This window comes from Amblyomma americanum, chromosome 7, assembly GCF_052857255.1.
Source record: "Amblyomma americanum isolate KBUSLIRL-KWMA chromosome 7, ASM5285725v1, whole genome shotgun sequence".
In the NCBI taxonomy this organism is placed as follows: Eukaryota; Metazoa; Arthropoda; class Arachnida; order Ixodida; family Ixodidae; genus Amblyomma; species Amblyomma americanum.
The window spans coordinates 146,589,822-146,617,555 of NC_135503.1; the positions used below are offsets into that span (position 1 = coordinate 146,589,822).

Below are 27,734 nucleotides of genomic sequence, written 5' to 3' on the forward strand. Positions count from 1 at the left end.
ATTGTTCGCAAGCTGGTAACTAAAAACACAAAATAAGCCAAAATACTAATCAGTAACTGTACGTATACAATAAACTAATTAAACCTGTAATCCATAAGACTTCATTTCATTCTACTGCAGGCCCCGGGAAGGACTATAGCATAAGCGGTTGGAGGTATTGGAAAAACATGTTTACAACAGTGCATGTGTTTTGCATTTTCAGTGAGCTTGGAAGAGCAGGTGATGACAGTAATGTCGCTTGAAAGGTCATTATGTTCTGCAGATGTTTCATTTGTGTCTACAAATTAAAAGTATAGCAAAATTGCGAAGGACATTATGAAACACTGAAACGATCAGAGAAAGCGCACAACTGTATCGCCCCGAAGGCTTTAATGTTTGCTCATACTCAAAGCTGCCAGCACCCGGCTTTGTAGCTTTGTTTTTTATTGTAAGTATCCAGCGCCGAACAGCGGCTGTAGAAGACTAATGATGTCACGCAAGAGAAAGAGAAGCGGAGCTGGAACGTAGCGCGTGGACAGCGCACCGAGAACAGGAAGAACGCGGTCGGCGACGGACGTCGGCCATATCTGATGCTAGGATTTTTTTTTCGCCGCAAGGGCATCTAATGCCAAAAATTGCCAAACCCAAAGTTTTTCGTCGGCACGTCTACCACATCTGCTAGCCTCCGTGTTCCCCGGCTTGGGCCTCAGCCGCACACATCGGGGCTGCCAGACGCGGACGGCCAACGTCGACCGCCTGAGCCGCCAGGCCCAGGCGCCGCTGCTTCCTTCATGCCTTTCCCGTATCCGGTAGCCTCTGAACACAGGCCGCCTCTATCTCTCAGGCTACCTGACCTGGGGGCCGCGCCCGGGTTCCACAGGTATGGCGGGTCCGTGGATGTGGCAGCGTTTATTGGTGGTTCGACACCGCAACAGCACACACAGACCAAGTAGGAGACGAGACACACAAACCAGCGCTGAACTTACAACTGATTTTTTATTGGGAAGAAGCACGTCATATATACAGTCACGAAAAAACAGCGCACATGCGCAATGTCAAGAAGACACCTAGTGATAGTAAATGGTAAAAACCGCTTTAAAAGCACGTGTGCATCCGCTGGACCGCTACCCGCTATATAGCATATTGATTTCTAGAGGCGATAATGAAACAGATGGCGTACTCACGCATCCCTCACTTTTTCTGATAATATGAAATGCCTCAGCTACTTCTCGAGCGCGCTGGTCAGGATGAGCGAACAGGACATTAGTTTAATCAAAAAACGGCGTGCATTTGCACGCGAAACAATGTTTAGCTAGGTTAGTTTCTTTCTTCGTTAAAGAATTAGCGTGCTCCATGAGCCGCACGTTAACGCAGCGGCCAGTCTGTCCTATGTATGTAAGGCCACAGGACCGGGGAATTTGATACACTACGCCCGTCTTGCAGGGAACATAACTATTTTCATGGTTTATGCTGCAAGCATTTCTTCTGCGCCCTTCATGCCTTCTTTGAACCGCCGCCCCAACCCTTTCTAGTTTGTTAGGTGCAGAGAACAGAACCTTTACCCCATGCTTGCTCCCCACCCTGTTAATCCGGTCACACATGAAGTCCCTCAGGAAACAGTGTTGCAATTCCTTGATTTAAAGTTGTCTTTCGAACCGAACCATGTTTGTTGGCAGTATTCACCCAGGAGTTAAAAGCATCTTTTGAATTACAGGTCCTTTCATTCAAAGCTTGTAAAAAGCGGTATCGTTACGGGATGCTTAGGCATGGCGGTAAATAAATCTTGTTATCATAAAATGATGCCCAGTCTCTTAGCACAGGCATACAGATGTAGGGAAGCTGGTTTCCCGGACTCAGTTCTCGTTTCGAGTGCAAAGTCCGCCGTTCTCTGAAATTGTCTGCAAGTACCTTGGGGCTGGAAAAGGGTTCGGAAGAAAGGAGAAGGGTAGTGGTTATGCCATATGTCCACAAGCTGTCGCACCGGTGTCGCAAGGCGTCACGCGACCAGCCGACAGCTGGGCATTTAAGATTCACACAAACGCTGCGCCGAATCCAAGGCAAGTATTAAATCCAGCGGTTTATTGCCGAAGTCGCGCGTTGCCTCAAAACATCTCGTGAGTGTCAGTGACTAAATACTCCTCTGATGAAGCCGGATAGACTATTGAAGCCCATAACACCAACTAGCAAGCCCTTTCAACACACTGGAGTGGATCTATTCAGCTCCATAACAATATCAACATAGGGAAACGAATGCATAATCGTGACGACCGTCTGCTTGATCCACTACACAGAAGCAAAAGCCCTGCCAATTGCTACTTTGGTGGAAATCCTAAAATTTTTCGCCGAGCAAATCCTTTTGCCTCACCACGCCCCAGAAGTTCTTATTACGAATAAGGGAAGAGTGCTTTTAGCCGAGCTTACGCAAGCCATTCTGAACAAAGCCACACGCAACCAGCAAACTGCATGCCATTCGGAGGTCAACAGACGTACGAAGCGTCGGAACAAAACAGTCGATGATATGCTCGCCATGTATGTGGACGCCGAACACAAGGCCTGAGCTAACATCCTCCCCTACGTCGCCTTTTTGTACAACACCACTGTGTAGGAGGCCACCGAGATCACACTGTCTAGGCTCGTCCGCGGCAGGAAGGCAACCATAAAGCTGACGTCATGCTCCTAAACGTCATCAATGACGACAATATCGATGTCGTCACTTATCTGCACCGCACAGAGGCTCGTCGACATTCCTTCTACGAATTAAAAAGGATCAGCGCACCGACGCTCGAAGGTAAAGTCTACACCGACACCGTACGGAATACAAGCCATGTGACTGTGGATGGTTTAGAGTCACATTTGTTGCCGCGGACACAGTGAAATACTTTTAATCTCCTACTTCGACCCGTACAAGATTTCCCGTCCGAAAGGTGAACTGGACATGTCGTTGCTGATGGAGTGACAGCAGTCTAGCTCTCATGCGCACGACCAGAAGTTGTCCATGCCATGCACCTAAAGCAATATTATGGCTCACTATAGCTTAAACAACACTAATGGCTCATTAGGACCTAAAGCCATAGTGTGTCTTGAAGACAATTCCGGCCGATGCTTCTTTCAAAAAGAGAGTAATGTGGCGAAAGTTCAAGATGCTTATTTGTTCACGCTCAATGGTGCCGGAATCCGGATTTATTCTTTCCCTGTAATGCAAGATGCCACCAATTGTATTCGAACGATCACAACAATGACCAACTGCTGCTACTTCGTTACAGATTGTTCTGGTTGCTTTTGGGGCTTATCTCGAAAGTTTTATGTCAGCTTCAAACTGAGCGCGGTTGAAAGAACCAGTGATTCTGGCCTTCGACGACCGCCGAGCACGTTTGTTGTGATCGCCATCGACGAATTGTCCTGTTCAATATTGGTCCAAGTCCCTCCAATAAAGAGTTCGTTTCAATGACACCTAAGTCTGCTCAGCTTGCTGTCCCCGGCGTTGTCGCCACTACATGACAATAACACTTCAAATATTCTACGCAGCCTGGGTTTTTTAGATTCATTAAATATTGACGGCTTATAAGCGCAAGTCTTTTGTTGTCTGTGTTCTTGTCCCAACTGCTCCTTCCGCCAATTTTTCCATATCGTGAGCAGATCAGATTACTGACGATTCCTGAAAATTTACGTCTCTGGGGAAGTTCTTGATAAAGCACCATGGTCCTCCTCTTTTTAAATTCGAAATAGCAGTCAGTGCAGGAAGAAACAATTCTGACCTTGATGGCATTGGTCAAGAGAGCAGACGCGGTGGCTTAGTGGTTATGGCACTCGGGTGCTAACCCAAAAGACGCTAATTCGATCCCGGCCGCGGCGGTGGAATTTCGATGCAGGAGAAGTTCTAGAGGCCCGTGTACTGTGCGATGTCAATGCACATAAAGGAACACCGGGTGGTCGAAAATTCCTGAGCTCTTCACTACGGCGTCTCTCATAACCTTATTCGCTTTGGGACGTGAAAACCCCATAAATCTTAAAATAGTCATTGATGTAGACGCGCAGGATGATACGATTAGCCAGGGGTTAGTGTTGTGCATAACGTGCGTTTCGAAAGTAGACTTGCGGGAATAGGCGAGGGCAATCAAAGTGGCGACGATACGGCACTAAGGGTTGCTTAGGGTTTGCTTTGTAGTAAAGATACGATTATGCCAGTACGACTGCAGAAGTGAAAATGCAAAAAAAAAATGAGGTACTTTTGAACGAATCCGGGCGAAATACTGGTTAAAAATAAAACAAAGACCGTTTGTATTCCTGGGTAGCTTTGTAAGAAAATTCTGCATAGTTAGTTCCTCCGGGCTATTATTTTACGCCTGTGACCAAATCTATGAGGAGTATGAACTTGAACGTGCATTTATAACTGGTCTTCAATCATACCTATTGGTAAACGAAACTGAGCACAAGTCGCTTAGCTAAAGAAGGAGTACTATGATGCTCATATTTTCAACCGTATGAACGTGATCGGTATTCCACTCGTATGAACGTTAGGATTATGTGCTCAGCCTGTAAGATGATAGTCTAGCATAGAAACTGTCCTTCCTACCGCAGATATTCAAGGTAACACTTATATAAATAAAGTACATAATGAAACTTGTAGGGTAGTTCAAATAACAACGGACCATAAGAACACTGCGAATCAGCGCCGAACGCAAATAAATAATATTCCTCTAGGGGCAGCTTTGACCAAGGTCTTCATTTTAATTAGTGATGAACTTTGTCGAGGAAGGCACACATTCTTGGTAGAAATTAGCGCGGTGGACTACATGGACTAATCCGAAGAAATCGACAAGCGGCTCGTCTCTTCTCTTCAGACCGTGTTGTCCAGCGCATCCATATGTTCTTTGATTCATAATTTTCTTTCACTGAGAATGCAGCGTAAACAATAAATATTGCATTCCAGGGCCGTACACGGGTATATCTATAACAACGCAGTACTCACTGACGCATATTGGCGATTGTGCTGACATCTGGCCAGATGGCAGGCAGCGAATGACAGCGCTTCCTCGCATGGTGTAGTCACTGTTGCAGGCAAACAGTATTTCGTCCCTTCCCGTCTGCCACGCTGCGACACCGTTGTCGGGGGGGCCTGGATCCGCGCACGTAGCAGGAAGATTGACACCGAGCTCTGCTGGAAAGGAGATATATCTCGCTATGAAGGTTGTAGTTGTGGCGCCACCCGCGACAAACCACACACTGTTCTCAAGAGCTGGGCTCAGCGCCATTACAAATGGTAAAGTTGTATTCTGCGTTATACAATGAACGTACTCTAGTGACGCTTTCGTCCTACAAGAAGATAGAGTTCCAGAAGACACAGATCTGCAGAACACCTAAAGATGCTGAAGGGTATTTGGTATTTTTAATTCTTTCTCCTCCTACATTCGGTTTCTACCGAAACAAGAACTGCCAATTTGGTAGTAAATGATCACGATCATTTGTTACGCTAGAAAACTTACCTGTAATGAATAGAACGAACAGCTCTGTCTCAATACGAAATTAGCAATATCGCACTATGTTCTAGTTAAGGGCTGGCGAAGGGACACGAGGCATTTTTGAAACCAAAAGCGGTAATAGCGACAGCCTGCGGGCTAAAACACCTGCAAATACTGGCCGACAATTCGTCGGGCTTCTCCGTCAACTTACCGCCATTAAGAATACAGACATGGATAATAAGAATGAACTGCTTGAAACCGCGAGGCATTAGAAGCTGGAAGCGGGAAACTGATTCGTACACGCAACGTGTCAGTTATTATTTCTATAAACGGCAGTTGCTGAATAAGGAGAACTCTGAGAAAACTCTACGCACACGTGAAAATGACGCCTCCTTAAAGTGAATTTCGACGGCTCTTGCCGAATGGGTCGCCGCAACTCCAGTAGGATTTAGCATTCTGGCTGCTCTAATCCGTCTTTAGTACTGGGGTTACAAAACTGTCGCTCCAGATTAATGTAATGGCCGGGTTATGTATGTAATGGCGACGCTTCTGGCTCGTACTAACAGCCTCTTTACGATGACAGGCAAATGAATAAGCCACGGGTGTTTTTGCAAAGATGTTCAGTACGCAAGCGCAATTTTTCCGAACTTTTCACTTTTATTTTTAACAGGACAACTCTTTTAGTAAATTCAGTGACTCCATGAGATTGCGCATTGATAATCATTTTGCAGTGGCAATGACACAGCTTTGTCGCAATAGTTATGGCTCCTGGCGATCTATTTTGCTCAGCGAAAACAATCAATGCAGAATGGCAATTCGCACGCCATTGTGCTGCCCTCTGAATTGTGCAAAATATCTAGCATCGCCTTACTGCTCGACATCACATTCGCTGAAAGGGATCTGACACACCACGTCGAAGAAGCTTAAGAGTTCCAGGATGAGTTTCGCTTCTCGTCCTTTCCAGCTGTTGACTTTGATAGCACAGAGGCAAGTCAATCATCCAGGCACAGCAATCTCTTATAATCGATGGCGTGGCCTTTCTCAGTGACGAATTGTACAGTATTCTCTGGACAAGGTATGCCAGATGCAGTGCACATGAAAGTGAGTGGCCTTTATAAAAATTACCAGTTATTTCTCTCGCAAGAAATAAACTTTCTCCTTATAGGAACCCAAGAGCGTGACTAGAAATATTTCAATGTAATTAATCTCACCACTGAAGACATCTATCTAAATATCTAGTTTCACCTGGAAACTCCAACCACATCTTGCTTTCCACATCTACTGTAAGGAACTCGACACATTACCACATTATAGCTTCTCAGATTTACTGCCTCTTTGAACAAAACCTCTGTTCGATCTCTAACCAGGACGGCTTCTGTTAAAAGATTTTCACGGCAAACGCTCTTACTACTGCTACCGAATGATTTACGTAAAAGGTTGAAAATAAACTTAGACATTTTTTCTTTTTAGATTAGACTGAAAGATTCAGTCGTATTGGCCACTGCAGTTTCGGCTACAAATTTTCTTCCGATTTCCTAAATTTATGTTATTAGGCTTTGTAACTAATTTCTGTGCTTCCTCCAACAGTCATCCGGGGGTAACAATTTTTCATCAGTTTGCGATGTAAGCTCTTTGTTCCTGATAGAGGAAAGGGCCTTGCCCTTTATTACGTCGCCCTGTCTGTCACGGCTTCCTGCCAGCTGCATCATTCACCGCTGGATTAAATCCACTGACTAGCATGCTGTGGTCAAAGTGGAGTGAAAGGACCATTCCCCAAGCATTTCATCCTAAAGAAGCCGATAACCAGACCAGGGGAAAGCTTGTACCCATTGTATCAGCAGTGAGCACCGGGCGGCACTGGGGATCGAACCCCGCACCTCCACGCATGCGGGGCGGGAGCTAAAGCCATGACCACATCTCCAATTGGTGTAATAAATGGCGAATGACCCTCAACACATTTAAGTGAAACGTTTTTTCTTCACTTGCAAAAATGCAAATTCTAACTTATACCGCAAAAATAATGCAGTGGAGTCTCGGATTTCAGCAAGGAAATTTTTAAGTATTCACGCGACAAACTAATCATTTTTAGACCGGACGTATAAAATGTATTTTTGTCAAAGCAGCATGAACAGTAGGGTACCTGCACGAAAATTTACGGTGCTCGCGTATTAACATGCGAAAATTCTCCTTGGCAGCTTATGCGCCCGCAATTAAAATATGAGTTATGACAGTCATCATTACAAAATTAATTAATCAGCGTGCCTAAATCCGTTCACAGCAAAGAGGCTCGCTTCTTAGAACATAACTGCAGTTTACAGTCCAGTGTATCACAATTTAAGAGCTGGACATCCCTCTGGAGTCATTAGAAATTCTTCACACCGTGGATACTTAAGTTTTTATGCGCATTTAAAAGCCTCACCAAACCCGCCCATATTCGTATCCTGCCGAACCCGCATCATGTATTTTAAGCCAACTGCATCAAAATCAAAAGTAATGCCTCCAAAAACACCACGTCATAAGTACTTCTGAGTGCGATCGTGGTTTAAAATTTTCTTTCCAATGTTATGAACGAGATTTGCGGCCACCAATCTTTCGAGGACCAGCTGTGCAAGCATTTCTTAGTAGACGTCGTCGTGGGCTGATCGGCAACGGGACCCAACTGATCATCAGCTTCAGATGAACAATGCGCGTGAAACATCGAAGAAATGTGAGCAGTGCGCTTGCCTGAATGCATGACAGTGGTTTGCGCTTACCTATCGCCTATGCATCCGTGAATGAGGTTGTGCGCTTCATTTGGCGCTTTCTGCAAGCACACTTGAACGACCCGCTAGTGCTTGTCGGCGACATATACACAGACGCGCCGCATGAGCGCTTCGTAGAATAGATGCGCAACTTCAGCCTGCAGTTCGTTTCGGAAGCAGCAATGCAACGGACACACAGAAAGAGGGTAGTGGCTTAGTCTTTCATACTCACAGCTTTACACGAGACATAGAACTGATCTGTGCACACATTAGAGACGACAAGGCCGTACTGGCGCGCCGTCCAAAGCAATAAAGAAATGAAATAATTTGAAAAATATCGCAGGTATCTTTGCATGTGCTTGCCGCAGCATACCGCGCTTGTTTTTACTGCAGCTGTTCTCCGCTGTGTAAGTGTAAATATGAAGCGCCGCAGGACTGCGCGCAGCTCGCTAGCTCCGCCGTCGTGGTGGCTCAGTGGTTATGGCGCTAGTCTGCTGGCCCGAAAGACGTGGGTTCGATGCGCGCCGCCGCGGTGAAATTTCAATGGAACCTAAGTTCTAGAGGACGGTTATACTGTGCAATGAATGTGCATGTTAAAGAACCTCCAGTGATCGAAATTTTCAGAGCGCTAGACTATGGCGTCCCTCATAGCTTAAGTCGCTTTGGGACGTCGTTAACCCCAAATAAACCAAACAAAACCAAAACAAACTAAACCAGTAAACCAGCTTAAGCCGCAGATTTACGCGCTAGACAATGAAGCTTAGCCCTGATTGTTTTTTCTTTGCTGAAATGTTCCGCTTTCGTAGTTAAAGAAAAATTCTTCCTGATCCAGGGTTCGAACCCGGTACCACCGCTTCACGTGAGCAGTCAGTCTAACAGTTGAGCCAACGGTGACGGTAAGCATATGGTACGGCGATAACGCTGGTCCGGGGTTTGAAACCCGGACCAGGACGAAATTTTCCTTAATTACGAAATTTCTATAGAAGCCTGTATAGCTTCCCTTTTTATCCGCATGGCGGCGGTTGAGTGGATGCCAGTGAGTAATTACTCCCTTATTACAAATCTACTCCACCTTGGTGGACTGCCCTAACCGACGGAGCACACAGCATTCTATTTACAAAGCAACACCAGCTCATTCGCTCACCACTGGGCTCGCAGCGCGGAGGCGTGCCGTCCCACTGGCCGTCTTCAGAGCACCTCCTCTCGTCTGGGCCAACCAGGTGGTAGCCGCGAAAGCAGCCAAAGCGTTTGACAGCGCCAAATGCGGTGGAGTTGTCGCTGGTCATCCAGCCGTCCCTCGGGGGAGCCAGTGTTCCGCAGAGGATATCTGACATAACAGCAGATGCAAAATGCACCTTCCTCTTTGAAGTCGCCCTCCATCATTCTTACTTTCCATCATGGGTCACTTTACAGGCAATGCAGTCCTCATCCTAGTGTGTGGACTCTGCTAACGCGACTTCGCGGTCACTTCTGCTCTTGCGCTGCGTGAGGTCTTTATGAGAGCACGGCCGTATTCAGCCCTCCGAAATTAAGGCCCCACTGGGGGATATTCAAAATTCCGCAAATGCGCTTTCCCTCACAACAATGCTGCCCAACACAAGTTGGTTGAACATGCATTTCCAGCAGAAACAAAGCGAGAAAGACTAGCTTCTTTGCTTGATTCTTCTAAAATACTTTTCGTACAATCTTTCCACACCATTTGTGCCTGTCCATTACACCTCGCAGTTTTTTATACAGAAGTCGGCCATCTTTTTTTTGGCAAGACAAATTATCTAGTTATGCGGAAAAGCGAACTTGCTGAATTTTGGATATGGCCTTTTGCTGCACCAGTGGAATTGAGGTTCAAGCAAACCACTATACAAGCATCGAAAAGAACGCTTGAAAATAAAAATAGACTTATTCAGCATTTTGTAGCATAAAAATGTCCACAAGCCAGTCCACAGAAGCGGAAATAGTGACTTGGTTCTAAATATTACGGCGGCTTTGCTGTCTCAGCGCTGAGCTTTGAAATTTTGTATTCCATTGCTTTCAGTTGTTTCACTGGCCGTTAAATATTCTCTCCAGATAGTTTTTACACGCCAGAAGAAAGCACTTCAACACGATGGCAAGGCGGTTTCGTCGGTTTCACGTAGCTACACGTGTGTTTGCATTGCTTTCTTGATTGTTTGCTCTCTTTATATTCCTTGCTTCCTGTAAATAAACCTTTAGTTGAGTTAGCGCTAGTCCTGTTGTTTCCTTTCTTTGCTGTCCTCGGCTCTTGCTATATTTTCCCAGATGAAAAAAAAAAGCACTTTTGTTTAAAAAAAATAGCAGAATGGCGACATTCGCACATCCCATGACATCGCTAAATGTGATTAAAAATCTCTCCTTCTGGAAGCTTGTAAGTCATGGCCGCAGTGTTCTTATTTCTTTGCCCTTCGTGCTTGTTGACAGGCAGAGTAAAAAACGTTAAAAGCGGGCTAGTTGGCTTGATCTTGGGCCTACTCTGCGTGGCGCTGTAAAATTATAGTTTATACAATGACACGCTTCTTCACAGTTGCTGCAAGGCCCGGGAACTCTCGCCTTGTGCAAATCCCGTTTTTTTTTATTTTGACCGCAACGAATTGCGGCCGCACGTATGTGCAGTGGCCGCGGATACGTTCTGGTTCTGACGCAGGGATCGAAAGGAGCCTCGAGAAAACTACGTAACGCAGCACAAGACAGCCTGACGAAGGAACCTAAAGCCGGCGGCTGTGTTTCGATGATTTGCACCGTCTAGTTTGAAATGCGAGTATTTCACCTCTCGGAATTGTACAGGCGTAACATGAGGTGTTGTCAGGATGTCGGGAAAAAAATTCGTGTATGCAGCTCAAAAAGCGCCGTGTTTCGGTACCTCTTCAACAGAGAGCTTCGCAACAGGGACCCACCAGATCATCATAAAAGTTTGCAGACATTGCCAAAATTACGAAGTGATTGTTAACTAAACATATCTCGGTAAAATAAGGCGTCTAACGATTTGAGAAATTCATAATATATAATACTAAAATAAAAATAATTTTTAGAATGCAAGCAAAATATTTGTACTGCAGCTTTGAGCTTGTTGAAACTTGCTAACAGGCCGGCCTGATTTTAACGAAATTCATGGCTGAGGCAAGATTCTGGGAGTACCAAAGTTCTGTGAGCCGCATACTACATAAAGAAGCGATGTTCGTTTATTCTGAAAATGTTTTGCGCATGTAATACATGTTCAAGCTAACAGATCTTGAAGAGCCCAGTGTTTATAGAATCGGGGAGATGTGTGAGCACAGCACGAATGCAATCAAATGGCTTGAACGTCGTTTTTGTTTTTTAAACTAATGATTCCTTATAATCCCAAAGTTTATTCAACCTCTATTAAGGCTATTTGCAAGTTTGTATGGTGACATACCCATTCGGGAGCGCGACGCTTACAGCCCAGGAGAGCCTGCGTTAGAATTACAGCTTATTGACTTACGATCTTTCCTGTTGTTTGCAGAACATTTAAATTTACTAAACAAAAACCTAGAAGCAAACACTACTTTTAATTACATCATTCATATATGGAAGCTTTGTTCTGCACAACAACAGAGAGCCGTTTAATGTACCTTGAATTGCTACGTTATCAGTGAAGACAAGATGGCGGTAACAAGTCAAGTTCCTCCGTTTTAACTTTTAACTGCCTCTAATTCATTAATTTCACCGGCGAAAAAATCTTTCTTTGTAGAAGCCTGGAATTCTTTTAAGAGCACCGTCCTGCTAGTACGACATGAAGGTGTGAAGTTGGTGCCTGCTGATGACAAGTAGTGTGCAGCTGAGAAAGTTATTGCTATTAAAAAGCCGCAGCATACACTATCTGGTAGGTCTGATTCCACCGCAAGGTAGTTGTGAGTTGGGGGAATAGTTAATTTGTCTTGCTGGCACAGGGAGCTAGCCAAGGTAAGGTTATATTACAAAAATAATGTTTTCGAAGTTATATAATACAAGATAATTGTAGAAGCCGTTAGAAGCCTTTTTCCCTAATATAATTTGATGCCGGATTTTTTTCAGGTCATTTATAACATCTACTTGATCCCAAGTTCTGGCTCAGATAAAACCGGCTCTGCATTTCCGCAGGTACAGCTATTAGGCAATAATTTTACCACTTAACGCAAGAATATTTCATTTTAGGGAAGGCAGGAAGCCAGACTGCGTTATTTATTACGTAGGCTTCAGATGGGAGGGTGCGCCGGAATTAACAAAATTCGTTCATCACCAGGAAAGATGCAGTATACAGCACCTTTACAGAAACATTCCTTTCACCTCAAGCAAGTGATTGTTGCTTCAAAAGAAGCGTGAGGAATAGTTTAAGAATGCGACCGTAGACTATGGGAGGACGGGACTACATCCATACCATTGGTTACTATCCAGAGCAGAGTATCTTTGCATTTTGGGTTAAGGGACCAGTTCGCCCATTATAAATAACTGAAAAATAAAGCTTCAAACTTAATTCATAACTTTGCCTTGGAAGCTCCTGAGTGCTATATAGCAAAAGTAGGTGTCAGAAAGATTCTTCTTGATGACTAATAATATGGACTGCTGCTTTTTGCCAGGAAAGCACTCCACATAATATTTATTTATTTATTTGCATACAGCTTACAGGCGTCCAGAGATGTGTGCAGGCAGTCGAACACAAGAGTCGGTCAGAATTGGTTACAAAGGAACTTCAGAATGGCAAGTGCCGAAAGATTGTAACACCATCAAAACTTGGAAATTGAAATAAAGGAACGCAAAATATCGCTACTGACATGGAAGTAGTATAAAGGGCAACGCAACTATTTTGCATAGAATGCAATAGGCGCCTTCAGAAGGTATCATTCATAAGCATGAAGATAAGCGAAGGTACAGGCCACATAGAATACAATAGGTGAACTTCACAAAGTATCATTCATAAGCATACATTTAAGCGAAGGTACACGCCAGCTCAGTTCTTAGAACTGCAGTTTATTAAACATGTCAGCTAAAGACGGAGTAGGTTGTGATAGTAAGATAGTGGAGAGTGTACCGATGACGAAATTAACATCAGCAATAACACGCACTTAATGGAACAACAGAGAAGGCTCCCGGTGACAGCAATAAAGGGCATTGAGATATCGAAAAGCGGCTATTGGAGTTCAAGAGACGTATGGCGTAAACCTTCTGCCACAGCGTTCATGTCCTTTTTTTTGCTTTTAAAGATCAAACGGACTAGAAAGTAAACGTTATCAAATGACAGGGCTTTGCAGCATCAAAGTGAGGCCGTGGGGTTAACTTATGCTCGAAATTTTTGCAGGGACAGTTTGCTAGCCATTCAATTTAACAGCATAACAGTCACCTTAAGTCGTCCCCGGCTATTTACGTGGGAGTGCAGTTGCGCTATCCGGTGAACCTTTTAAAGCATGTTCAGAAAACGATGCGTTGATTCCTCATCTAAGCGCACAAGTTTACGTTTAAGCCACCGCGGTGGCTGAGTGGTTATGGCGCTCGGCTGCCGGCCCGAAAGACGCGGGTTCGATCCCGGCCGCGGCGGTCGAATTTCGATGGAGGCGAAATTCTAGAGGCCCGTGTGGTGTGCGATGTCAGTGCACGTAAAAAAACCACAGGTGGCAGAAATTTCCGGAGCCCTTCACTACGGCGTCCCTCATAGCCTGAGTCGCTTTGGGACGTTAAACCACGATAAACCATAACAAGTTCACGTTTATCTCTTCTGCAACGCACCACACACGTAAGTGCTCTATGTGCAGTGCGTACACACATGTAGGTGCAGTTTTTTTTTTCCGCATGCACGTAAGCTCCCGCTGCCGGCGTGACAGGGTTCCCGAGAATCGGCGTATTTATCTGCGGTGATCGCGTTCCACAGTTGCAATGGTGAGGCTCTCTCTACTTCACTTGTAACAGAGACCAACGAGCCCGGCGCAACCACCGCACTACCGAGCGCGCCTAGTAATAGTGCCGCAACTCAGAAACAGTTATGTTACACCCCACGTTATGCAACCAGCATATGTTTATTTCTTGGATCAAATTGCATTGTGCACTGCATAACGTGTAGCACGGAAACAAATGAAATGTCACTATAGAGTATTTACATCGTTCACCGGCGTGCAAGGTTTGCTGACAGAGGAGAGGTTAGAGGTGCTTACTTTCGCAAATGGGCACAGGCGGAAACCAGTTACCACTCCTGCAGGTTGCGCTCAAGGTTCCTCGTAACACGTAGCCTCTTTCACACTTGAACTGGATGGTGGCTTCTTCGCGAAATGTGATGCCGCTTCCGGCTGCAAATTCTGTCACGTGCAGGTGCGGCCTTGGCTCGAAGCGTGTGCAGTTGTATTCTGCGCCAAAACGGTAACGCCAGTTATTTCTTAAATGTTGCGCAGTTAAAAATTCTTGTTTCGGTAATATCAACAAAATAACTCCACTTGAGGGCCAAATTACTAATCAAAATCGTCAGTCGATGTTGTGAGATATGGCCAAGGAAATATGCATATTAGAAGGGATAAAATATTTGAGTGAGCTACTTTGTTAGCAATACTAGAATTGCTGGTAAGCCGCGGTACATGTGTGTGTATTCGACGCAGTTATGCACCGACAGTCACGATCTATAAGTAGCCGTTAAATTCTTTCTAGGATGTGGCTACATCCCGCAAGCGCATGGACACAGTCTTAACAAGGAAACATAAATGTTGAAAACGTATCACTTTTACTGAGATCCTTCGCAAGATTTATGACCAGCACCACCACAAATTATTTCGCCAAACTTTATTTTTTTAAATAGTTGGTGCCCACTGAAGGGGGAAGATGAAAATGTACGCCTCTGGAAAGTAAATGCAATTTGAAGATGAGTTTGTTTACATGTGCCAATATGAAAGAGAATTCAGCTGATAAGATGAAGTTATCTTTTCGCCAAAATAAAACGATCAATGTCTACTGATACACTGTGACCAGTGCCGGTTCTCTTCACTAAAGCCTTTATCGTTCCGTTCTTGCAACATTATTCAGGCCTCAGAATGAGGAGGGCAGTGAGAAAATGGCGTTTACACTTCAATAATTTTAGTTAATAACGCTTTGGTATTAAACATTTTTATTAATTTAGAAAACCTAAAGAACTTGTCATCAAATACACCTAAATGTGAGTTGTAGGGTGCATTTTCACGTTCCTGACAAATCAGCGCCACGAATAGAGCAAGCTACAAACAAGTCTTGCCACCTCTGACTGATCTGTCATTTGAAAGTCCTGATTGTGTCTTTACACGCATAAAGCCATTACACACCAGCGACGTGGCCTAATCACTGACATAGCAAACGGTAACTACGCAACTTTAATACGGATGGTATATTGCGGACCTTTTTCTGACAAATTACACTTTGAAACATTGGGTGTGATAGTGCTTATTAACACATTCTAGAAAGTACTACATGCATGCCTCCGGCTAAAATTGATTCTCTGTGCCAAAAAAGAGCAAAGACAAGCAATTATTTGCATAGAAACATACAAAGCAATGTTTTAAAATACGTAAACCGCTTTTTCAAGGTGGTAATAAACAAAAGCGTAACTATTTGGTGCCCTAGTCGAGAGACTAATTCTGATACATACCTTTCAAGCAATCGTTGCTATTTCTCGTTGCACAATCTGCAACAAAAGAAGGTATCCGAGATTTGAAAGCTCAGAAAGTAGAGATTTCACAAGAAAAAGCAAGTTCGATATTAATCGAGCAAAGTGTCACGTACGACTGAAATATTTAACGTCGAATTAAAAGATGAGAGCGAGTGGTCTCAACCGCCTTCACACACGGTCCGATTCAAATGACGACTAAGATGAAAGTACACTGGCAATATAATGTGCAAAAATTGGACAGAACAACAAATTCAAAGGTGTCCCGAAGTTAACTGAGCTTTTTATTCATGTGTCTGAAATATATAGTGATTGTACGGTATAAGGTGCGCTGAAGAGGGGTGAGGGAAACATTTAGCTCTGAGCTACTTTTCAAATAAAGCGATTGTTTATATCCAGACTACTAACATTCCAAAGTACATGTGCTCTCAGAGGGCTCTCCTTTTGAAATAAGGCTCGAATTTCTATCGCGAAAAAAATTGTAAGCCGTCGCTGTGAAGAATAGTCCGGCGGCTGAACGTTGAACGCAAGCATAATATTATCCTTCAAATCCTTGCGTGAATGCGCTCTTGATGTTTTCCTGTGTAGTTCAAGCCCTTTTAAAACGATATCAACTGGGACATTCATGCAGTGGAATTCCTTTCGTGCAGCAGACGAGCCACCCACCTCTGCATCTGGGCACCACGCCTTTCCACTTGCCGTCGTCCCCGCAGATGAGCTCTCCTGTGTCGCTCTGATGTAAATCAGCACCGCACGCGACAAGGGCACGGTCACCAGGCAGAAAAGAGTCGCCACCAGACCGGTCACCGTACACCCAGCCGCCAGGGACCACGATTTCGTCGCACGTTACTTTAGCTGCGTCAGCAGGACACCACTTCATTAGAGGCAAAACACTGGAACGAACTCTGGAGGAAGAAAAAAACATCCTTTACGTTGAAGTCACTTCCGCAATCTTGAAGGCGAAAGCCCTACTAGCCCTGTCAGACAAAGTTCTGTCGGCGAACGTAGATGAGGCCCAGCGATCGTCCCAAAAAGATGGCGTCCCAACAGTCTAGCCACCGAAGCGGTGAAACCCTTCCCACACCCACCCTACCTTCAATTCCGACGCGCTATTTGTCGTACGAAATAACTGGAGGACCTTCATGTGGCGCCAGCTTTCCTGACTTTCGTTACAAAATCGCGACGCAAAAGCTCGCTGTACAGCGTGCGCTGTACAGCGTGCCGGGTGAGACAGCATACATCTACTATTCAAGCTTGAGGCTAGCTTTCGACCGGGATGCCAGCCGGCTACACATAAACACACGATGTACCACCTATTGCATGCCTTCCCCGACTTTCGTATCAAAAATTGGAGGACGCTTAAGTTTGGCCTTGAAGACTCGAACGACAACATATTGCAGCGCTGTCAAGGAGTCCACGGAACGCCACCGGCCGTTCGGCGCGGTGCCTTGCCAGTTGGGCAACATGCTCGAAGTCTCTAGGAGGCCTCTCAAAACAGCCCATCCGCCGCTCGAACGAGCTGTTGTGACGCTGTTCCCTAAGTTGGCCACTGTGCGTCTCCGTTGTGATTGTGATATTAGGGGAAAGGAAATGCGCAGCTAGGTCGCGACAGTGATTCCGACCGATGACTTATGAATTCACGGTGAGACATTCATGCTTCTGCCTTCATAGCATGTAGGCAGTCCTGAGTGCCTCCCGCATTTTTATCGCCTCTCAATAGTAATTGAAATCAATACCTCATTATTTTTATTATGGCCCTGTTCCCAATGTCACATTAAGCTTTAACTACGCTGAATGGTTTTGCCATTCCTGTTGTGTGTTTTTCCCTCTCTGCCAGGGAAGTGAATGATTTTTTTTACCTTCAGTATCTTCTTCTACCTCTATTGGACCTCGATAGAAGACAAAAACACGATGTGCGAAGATGAGGTACTGAACCTCAAGCACTGGCAGTAGACTCGCCGTGGCGAATTGTAGCGTGCATTCCGTTTTTGTGCGTCAACCTCAACATCGACCGTTGCGACAAGCAAAAATTGAGCGAATTTACAGCATGCACTGCTACGCAAGCTCATTTCATTTCATTTATTGTTTCCTCAAAGGCCCGAAGGCGTTACATAAGGAAGGGGGTATTGGTTTCCAACGGTTAAATAGTTGTGAGGCACAAAGAATTTTAAAAAATAATTACAGCACGAACGTACATATGGTGCATAATTCTATGAAAGCAGGTGGATTTATCCTCGGGGATTACTTTGACGCTTGTGCGCTACTGAATGACTTCACACTCGCCGAAGCTTCACACATGCGACAAAATGTATCTGGAGAGTGAAGGTGGGCGGAAGTGGGTCGAAGGTGGCGGTAGAAAGGGCGGGGGGGGGGGCAATCTTGTAGCTAGGAGAATTGGGGTAGGGTTGTGAAGGATGGTGTCTGTGGAGACCAGCTGGTTTTCTTACTGCGCGTTTCAATTCCATCCCGCCATCGCCTTTTTTGTTCCATGGCTGCCTGGCCTTTCTGATGGGTGGAGGCCTTCTGAAAGATGAGGTGCGCGAGCTGGTAGTGGGTTTCGTTTCTGGAGGGCTGAGCTGGCTGTGTGGACGAGTTGATAGTGGGCGGCAGTTATCGGGCGTGACGGCAGGCGGTAGGGGGGCGCGGCGGTTGAATGAGGGTTGCGTTGGGGGTCGGCCATCCCCTAGGTAAGGGGCGGCGGGGGGTGACTGGTGGGTGGTGGTTATGTAGTATTAAGATGGAGGGAGCAGGCTCCTCGCTTCGCCAATAGGCTTCCTTCGATAGGTGTAGTTGCATTACTTTCGCAGGAAAAAGTCGCTCGATCACTCTTGACTGTGGGGACATTACAGCTGCTAAATGCGTTGAGTCACAACTCTCAGATGCCTGGAGCATGCGTGAGGGCATGCACTGGCTTCTTGCGTCTCACTGGGCTAGGAAACCGCGTGTAAAAAGACATCCTTGAAAAGATCGCGACTGGTGAATCTGGCAACGCATCGCCCAAACACCTCCGAAGAATTTGCGCCATTGGGAGATTTCGAACATGATAACCTTGATCCGGCATTTAAAGCGTACGTGTCAGACTCGCATTTCGTATCAAAGTGGCTGTATATATCTACAGAAAAAAGAAGGTGTACAAGTACTTCAGCGAAAGAGCCAAAAGCACAGCAATTTTTCGGTTTCTGCGGTTGAACTTCCCAAGCCTTTCAGTGTAAAGACCCGCCAATCTGCAAACTGCAGACCTATTGGGCGTACTTACGCAGGCATATAGGCGGAGAGGAGGACCACGTCCCGTCAGAGCTGCACGTGATAGCCTCCGGACCGGCCTTGGCGTAGTTTTCCAAGCATTCGTACTCGATTCGGCTCAAGGGTGGACAGCAGACTTCATCCTCGAACGGATGGCCCAGCCACAACACACGGCGATTAGAGTTTTCAACGTGACCTGGGTCTTTGCAGTTCCTGTCTACGATCAGAAACATTGACCCACAAATGAATGGCACATACACAAAGCTTGTTAAAGAACTATTCCTAAACATTCATTTTATTTATTTTTGAACACGGGGCACATAACGACTGGAGTAAACATTGCACGAAGGATGAAAAGAGGCCAATACTTTGGTGACGGTTACATTTTTCCCTAACGCACACAATTCTGAATGTCCTCAGAAAAATAGCGTAATATTCAGCGTAGTGAGATCAAATGCGAATTAGGTGGGCTAACATTTCGGTTTCGACTCGAGGCTTGGTATTGAAAGTCAAGCAGGCCTCAGAATAAGATCGGCGAACTAGGACTTAAGCTCTGCCTAAGGAGTACGACGCGATAGCGTTAATAAGCTAATTCCCGCATATGCGGAATTGCTCAATCTCATTTTAAATTCAAAGATCGCTAGGAGTCTTCATATCACTCCTGGCGCAGAGATTCACCGGTTAAGCGAAGCGTTACTACCCTGCGATGGCAGGTGCTTGCAAGGTAGGGCTTGTGAGACCCTGGTTGCTCTGCCCGAGCACCCGCTCGCGAGCAACTCTTATTTTACCTCCCTCTTCTTTCGCGCATAGTCGCACTTTCGAGCCTATTTGCATCTCAAATAACGCAGACTCAAAAGTCCTTGCTGTACGTGCTTTGTTAAGAACAGGCAGCACCTCGAAACAATTAAGCGCCTGGTGATTGTGTAGTTGGGTTTGTAAGTTCCTATGTGAGAACGCGAATAGCATGGCAAGCTAAGCTTCCTCGCTAATGAAATCTGCTGATGAAATTTAGTGCTTACATCAGCATATCTTATACTGAACTGCAGGTCTAGTTGCTGGATAAGAGTGAAGGGGTAAATTGCAGTTTCCTAAGTCGGAGCAGTATTGCCTTTCGTGAATCACCTGGCGTTATATTTTGAGAACCTTAACACGTAGTTGAAGGAAGTAACGCTGCCCTCTTCTATGCTGCTTTCTGCATAAGAAAATTCAAGGACGTCAAACAAGAAGAGTGAACCCCTGCGTGGCCGCAAGATTAGAAAACGAAAATTTTGCTATGGTTCCTCACGTAAACACAATCAGATCGGTTAGAAGGACGTTGTTGCGAGGTCTGGCGGCGACATCACTTTTTTCATTTCGCAAAAAGTTTATAAGGAAGGCCACGGATGAGAAAATAAAAACATTAAAGAAAATCGTTTACTTCCTCTTCAGAACAAACCTGTCATCAGTACGCAACTACGCATCCTTCGACGCATACACTTAAATACACTCCTTGCTCCTGCCCGCTCTGTTCTCTGCCGTATCCTACACTCCCCCGCATGGCCGCAGTTATCCGGGACCCTACTTTAATTTGAAACATTCCCTTTTCTCCTGCCCGGTTGCCATTCAGTCACCTCATTTTCCATATCACTTCCATATCTTTAGCCTCGGACCAGCTGACGGACAGCTGGCTTTGGTGACCCTGACGCAGGACATCCTCGACGCTTAATATTGCGTTAAAATAAAGGTTTTTCTCTCTCTCTCTCTCTCTCTCTCTCTCTCTCTTTCTCTCTCTCTCTCTCTATTTTACAAAAAATAAGTTTTGAGTGTTCGGTTCCGCATGAGACCATGTGCACTGTAAAAACAAAAGTTACAGAAACAACGTTAGAAGTCCTCTAGCGCACTCTCTTCAAGGGGCAGGATATGCTTCCTAAGTTCCCGGGTAGATCTTCCTGACTAAAAATGCGGATTACTTAAGGTTTGTAACGTAATTAAATTCCCTCTTCAATAAAAAGTTCTAGCAGTTACGAATATTTTAATCAAGGTTTCATTTTCATCTATTTGCCAACATCTAGGCTTACGACGCCACGTTAAAGTCTTCCAGGCATTGCTAGCTGCACCAACTTAATATGTTTAGCAATTGGAATGCACTGCCAATTCTAGGAGTCAGCACTTCGTATATTTGCTGATCAAAATCTTCTAAGGAACCTGGGTATCATACCCTGTCCCTAAAACAGAGTTCATTTTAGGACAGCCTATTTTCCTTTTTGCTACCATATAGGTTGATTCCTGTTTATTGTGCGTGCTTTCTACGGTACCGCATTTCGCCGCTATGATATTATCGGCAAATGGCGGCTGTCTAAACAAGTGCCTAAGAGCGCACCACTTATCGCTTTGTAAGCTCCCGTGCTCCGTACACCGAGAACCTTCTGGCTTCGCTAGAGACTTCGGGAACACGCTCGGGATGTCCTGGCATCTAGGACTGACTATGCGAGCGGGAGCTGGCTGAGAAATACCATGTCTCAGGAGCGAGCGATGGTTCCCTCGCTATCACCTCATCAGAAGCAATTATGCTTCACTGACAGTTGTGCGTCATGTTCTTTTATAGATGAGATCGACGCTAGCTAAACCCTGAAAGAAAACAACGGCGGCTATTCGAGGCTGTTTTGGCCTCTCGCACAGGGGCGACTTGAATGTTCCGCATTAACCATGTCTAGGCGATAGATTCATTTGAGCCGTTTAGTGCCAGTTGCCCCAGCGTTGTCAGAGTCTTTTAGATGTCTATGCTTTTTGTAATGTTATGCCAAAACGTCGCATTAAGTTTAGGTTTTCCAGACGTCATTTTTGTACTCTCGAATTTGTTATTGAAATTTTTTCATCCTGTCTATATCAGTTGCCGGCACTTTCGTATCCGTAAATGACAGAATACGGGAGCTCGCGAAAAACGTACAAAACGCACACGTACAAAAATATGACCAAGTTCTCCTCGCGAGTGACTACTTTTCTTGTGCCTCTCACTGGAAATGCACCCCTTAACTTGAGAAAAATGTGCACATCACGACAATAAAGAACACGGCACGCGGGAAATGGTTGAATCTGAACTAATAACAAGACTGAAAGAAGGGTTCATGAGCACCACTTCCATTTCTGTCTTCGTTAAAAAGATGGCTTTTTTCAGCATATGCATTTGATATCTTCGCATCCAACAGCATATATATTCATGTCAATCACTCGCAAAGAACCTGTTGGAAGTCAGTGCTCATCTTCGTGCCTTCTTGCTCTGCGTTCCTGTTTTTTTCGCTGCAGTCAGTATCTCTGAAATATGTACCAACGTACTCATTCTGCTACATTATAAATTAAACATGACTATAAAAGGTTGTGCAATTTGAACGCACCCCTCCCCCTCCCCCCATAGCTGGTCACTTAGGTAATCCTCACCATGATGCTATTCATGAAAAGGAATTTGAGCGTTCAACTACTGCTGAAATTTGCCGCGTCTCTCACGGATGGGCAACGGCCATGGGATCGCATTCGAAACCCCTGCTCACCATGGCAGCTGGGTGTTGGGTGGCTCCACGTGCCGTTCGGCAGACAGGTGGCGAACGGTGCACCAGACAGCCGGAAGCGCCTCTCGTCAGAACAGTAGAAGGTCACCTCGTCGAAAGGCTCACAACACTCGCCCCGGTAGCCGCCTCTTTCGATGACTGGCGTAGCGCAGTTCTCAAAGGCTGTTGCAAATTGGGGTGTCACAAATACTGTGGGTTTAGGCTTCCCAATCAGTCTCTTAATGACAAGGCAAATGGAAACGACCCAGTTTTCTTTCTTTCGGCTTAACTCCTGTTCGCACGTGCAGCTAGAGAACCCGCATGTGGATCGACACCTACGAAGAGTTTTTGGTTGCTACTTTTAGCTGCATTGGCTAATAGAATATTTCGAACTGCTTCGAAATGGCGTGTTGCTTCCTACAGGCGGTCAGAGAGTTGGACACTACTGCTTGCTCAACTTTCTTTTTAGGTGCCGTTGAAGTTCCAAGTATACTTGTTACAAAGGTAAACACTTCTCATTATTTAACTGCATATAAGCAGCGCTGTCACTTTATCAGAACAAAATGCAGGCATGCAAAATGACTACACGAGCAGTCTTGTTTTAATAGATCACTACATTATAATAACACCATGTGCTCGTTTGAACTAACATTCCAGCCGTGAACTTACGAGCTTTAGCACATGTAGTCAGGTTAGACACCACACTTTGGCCTAACCATGCGAGAATTCCAGTTCAAATTCCGGCGGCCTAACTCGTATTAATGCCATTGCCTCTCAAGGCACCATACACCGAAGGTGGAGTTGTTCCTTCACTGTCAATTTGATATCACTCTGTGTGCGAGCCGAACGGACCGATATTTTACGTCTACAGATGCAAGTGTGTCCAGCCGAAGCTACCCGTAGATAATTATGTGTAGGAACTTGGAATCTCAAGCGTACAAACATGTTTTTTTATTCCTATTGCAGATATCACAATGCAAACGTTTCGTGTGTCGTGAGGATGTCAGTTTTGTTTCAACGAAGAAAAACTCCAAAACACAAAATCGAATGCGGCGGCTGAACGAGGATGTTCTGTTGTTAAATTTTGTTGATCTGTTTCCTGCGGGCGGTTATCGATTTCAGAAATGTATCGAAGTCGGAAGCAGCCGCTCCTAATTAGTAAGCGCACTGTATAATTGACTATATTTATCGGCAGTATAAGCGGCACTAAGTCAGCCTCAAAGCTGTAAACGTTGTCAAAGAATGATGACACAGTATACACCTTGACAATGCAAAACAAATGTAAAAACGTGTTGAAGGGAGGAGCCTGAGTATTGTATTGACAGCACACGCGTTTCGACAAGAGTGCTCACCTTCGTTTTTAGTACGTCACTCAATACATTAGCTAAGAAATCTGTGGCTCCCCCCTTTGCCCTTGTAGGCTGCGTTTTCTCTATTCGAGAACCCCATCTTCCTGCCTTTTTTTTTTCCATAGTACCCCTTGGGGTTAAAATAATAAAACGTCTAAAATCTAAAATCTATATTATCTATAAAATCTCAGCCTGCTTTTTCTTCCTCACAGTTTTGAGCTTTCTTAGTAGGCAGTGCCGGTTGTCAAGACGCTCGTCGATTGCTTCATCGAAGTTATACACACAAATATTTTAGCAAACAATAATGAATTAAGGTGCACTAATGTGGACTGAAATATATGTCCTCAGTTTGCTGATTTAACTCCGATTGCCACGGATGTTATAACAGTTAAATTATTTATCTATTATATGTCTTTGAATAACGTGTGGAAGAGGCCTCGTCAACCTTTCCCACAAGAAAACTATCGTTAGAGAAATTTATAGCCTCTATTCAGAAAGGGGAATTTCGGTAATATTACTTGTAGTCAATCATAAATGAAATAAAGGATATCGGATTTGGTCAATAGAGAAACATCCTGAAAAAAAAAGGACAACACCAAAAATTTTCTCATTTCTGTACTTGAGGTGTCTAAATAATAGCCTATTTGTTGCTCAGGCATGCATTCCAAGGAATTTCGCTCTCGCATAAGGCAAGTGAACAGAACATTGATTACCAACAGTAAGGTATTGTTTCTCGAGCTCGCTGCTGTGCTCGCATAAACCTCATATACCTTTTACGTGATTTTTGTCAGCAATATACGACTGCACTCTTCTCGTTCTGCACGCGCTTACCAAGTTCATGTGAGAGCCGTATCACGCAATATATAGAGGTTGACCGTTCAAAATATTTCGTATTTAAATTAAATACTGTGCTCAACAGTCATCAACAGGCTAGCTAGAGCAGCCCGAAAGGCCTGAGTAGAGCCGATACCAGACGAGAGAAATCCCCATTTTCTGCGGTTTGTTCATTCCGCTTGCTCTCTCAGTTCTCTTATGGTAAGTATGAACGCTTAGCGCATCGGGCAAGCTAGCCTTACATTCTGGAAGGACGGCAAAGAGAACAGGGGGGTTCGTGCAACGACGAGAACATTGACCATCGACGAGTAAAGTGTTGGCAAAGGAGGGCCACCTTCGAGTGAGATAACTGTGTGGTGATGGCACCTCGGCCCACACGCACGCTGCGAAGTGAGCTACGCAAGCATGTGCAGTAAAAATTTCTCTGCGATAGCCGAAAGCACTCAAAGACGAACTGTAGGAATGGTACAAGGCATAGGCTTCTCCCGCCCTTCGGCTCACCTAACATCGATTATGTCGATCAAGGAGCTCTTGTTTCCACTGTCACGATGGTATTTTTATTGTTATCAGTTTACGTTCTCGTAACTATATGGCACGACTAGCAGTTTCTAGTTGTCGATGCGTTGTCTTTTGTTAGCTTTTCCTTTACTGTACACCCTTAACTGCAGGAAAACCGTATTACATCTAAAGCCTGGACCCGCGCGTCGATAGCAGGAACAAAATGGGACCATTTCCATGGCAGTAGGCTCTTCATAAACACTATTATGTGTTTTATATTCCTTAGAAAGTTTTCTTTCGACCGGACTCCGTACCTCAAGGCGGTGAATTGTAATAAAAACAAGTAAAAGTTCCTTAACTAGAACAGTTTGTACCAAGTCCGAAAGTCTAATGCCCTTTACGTGAAAAAATGTTTGCGGAAAGCCTTTTTTTTTTTGCTATTACATTCTTGGGTTCAGCGCTCGCGTGTGTCTGGTATTCTATGCGCCACTATTTATCCCGTGTCTTGCTTTCTGTTTTCACGATGCAATACCAACTAGCCTGTCAGATCACTAAAAAAAAAGCCTCAGGAGAGCGCAGATCTTCATTCAAAGATGTAGAAGACCCTATTATGCACCGAGACATTTCTCAAGCAGGAAATAATAGCAACCGAATTTCGAAAGTATACTTCCGTACAACTTATCAAGTCATACCTCAGCAGTACCGAGCCTCACTTCAGAGATGTGTAACTCACGTTGGCAAACGGGTGTCTGCTCCGGCATCCAGACGTCACTTCCATTTGAAAATGTACTGCAGCAAAGTTGAGGAGGCCCACTCAGCCAAAACTCGTCGTCGCAGTAGTAGACCGCCGTACGCCGCTCCTCGAACTGTATGAATCTTCCGTTGGTCAGGTCAGGCGGGGGCACAGAACAGGGTCGAGTGGCGCCCACTCGCACTGCGCATGTCGGCAGCATTGTCATGGTTATGCTTAGTCTAGTTAGGTTCAGTACTCGAAAGGTGCCGCTCCCATTGATCTTCAGTGTACAGTCGTCTACTAGCTTGTATAGATTGCTCGAACGATGCTCTATGCTGCGCATTTACCGCATTCGCGGCTGCGTGCCAGACCCAATATCGTTTTTCAAGACGCGAGGAGTTAAACCAATACACGGGAATATGCATGCACGATACGGCCTTGTTTAAAAATCACACATGTCCTCCTCGGAGCGCTCTAAACACGTGTGTGGACGAGTTTACGTTGTCTTCCGTTTGCATCGGCGCCTTACGTGAATAGGTTTGTCACGTTATTCACCCATCTTATTTTTTGCTTTAAAAGGAATATGTGTTCTACTCAAAAATGCAAGGACATAGAGATTAGAAACGATTTGCCAGACTTGGTCATTTATTAATGTAACTGCAGCAGCTCCTTTATCTATAAAGTTCGAAAAGGGCCGTGTTCTAGGATATGTATTTCATTTAATGGGTCGCACGCCGCAAGGAGGCCAACTTTTGAACCCCTTGCTAAATTTTAGTGGCACTTCAAAGATATATATCACTTCCGAGAGATCATGCGCCATCTTTAGTAATCCCTCTTGCGTTCAAAGTTAAGCACCACCAAAAATGAAATGTGGCAGTCGTTACTTAGTAGATCTGTTTTCTTTCCTTATGAAGGCAAATTCTTGCTTATTTTGAGTTTTAAATTATTGCAAATGGTCAGAGCATGGGGCTTTGAACCAGTTTGGCAACATTTAACTAATTCTGCGAAAATAATGATGTATTCATATGGGCGATGCTTTTGCTGCTTTCACTTCCCATTCAACATTTACATTTTTTACTGTGAAGTTCATAAATATAGGAAAACGAGGATCTAGAACTGTTCCTGTTTAAATTTTGCGCCAATACAGGCACGATGACTATAGCTTTTTTACGACCAGTGCTTCCATGTTATGCGCCAATTAAGTGAGAAAACTCTAATGTTTTCACAAGGCCGTCCTTTATTTTCAGGACGCAGCAGTTCAAAAGAAACGTGCATAGGCCTATGTGAGATCTTCCTGGCCTGCATGGGACTGCTTAAGAGCAACAGCATAAGCGTGCCCTTCTTCTTGGCTGGATTTTACGACTCTAATGCGTGTGTTCTCGGTCGGGACAGGCGTGCATTCCTGGTTGTCTCCATTCTCCTCATTGTGTTAGCCACAAGCAATGAACAGCATTTGTAACGCTTTATTTATGCCCTTTGGTCCTAGATGCACTTGCGCATGGCTCACGTGTACACGACGTTGATTATTCATTGCCATGACTGCTACTGCCTCTGGTATCATCGTGGCCGTGTATCACAACTAAGCTGTCATAGCCTTGGGCAACATACTTTCACCGCACAGCTTTCGATTTCTAATTACGCGCTGTGCAGTTGTCGCGGCGGTTAGGGCTCCTAAAACACTCCACGTGTTACCATTGCTACCAGCCCCTTCGGGCTACTCTTCGGACATTGCACGCAAACCTATGTTTCTTACCAA

General features: G+C 45.0%; 1 protein-coding gene across 1 annotated transcript in view; it reads right to left on the reverse strand.

Annotated features, from left to right (window-relative positions):
* Window positions 1-27,734, reverse strand: part of LOC144098155 (sushi, von Willebrand factor type A, EGF and pentraxin domain-containing protein 1-like) — a 112,868-nt gene that overhangs the window by 75,117 nt on the left and 10,017 nt on the right. The window contains exons 3-10 of the mRNA XM_077630682.1: window positions 25,979-26,179; window positions 22,568-22,747; window positions 19,057-19,260; window positions 16,467-16,655; window positions 15,783-15,818; window positions 14,332-14,520; window positions 9,324-9,506; window positions 4,949-5,134 (exon numbers count right to left, since the gene is read on the reverse strand). Coding sequence (XP_077486808.1) covers window positions 4,949-5,134; window positions 9,324-9,506; window positions 14,332-14,520; window positions 15,783-15,818; window positions 16,467-16,655; window positions 19,057-19,260; window positions 22,568-22,747; window positions 25,979-26,179 — 1,368 coding nt within the window. The remainder of the gene's footprint in view (window positions 1-4,948; window positions 5,135-9,323; window positions 9,507-14,331; window positions 14,521-15,782; window positions 15,819-16,466; window positions 16,656-19,056; window positions 19,261-22,567; window positions 22,748-25,978; window positions 26,180-27,734) is intronic.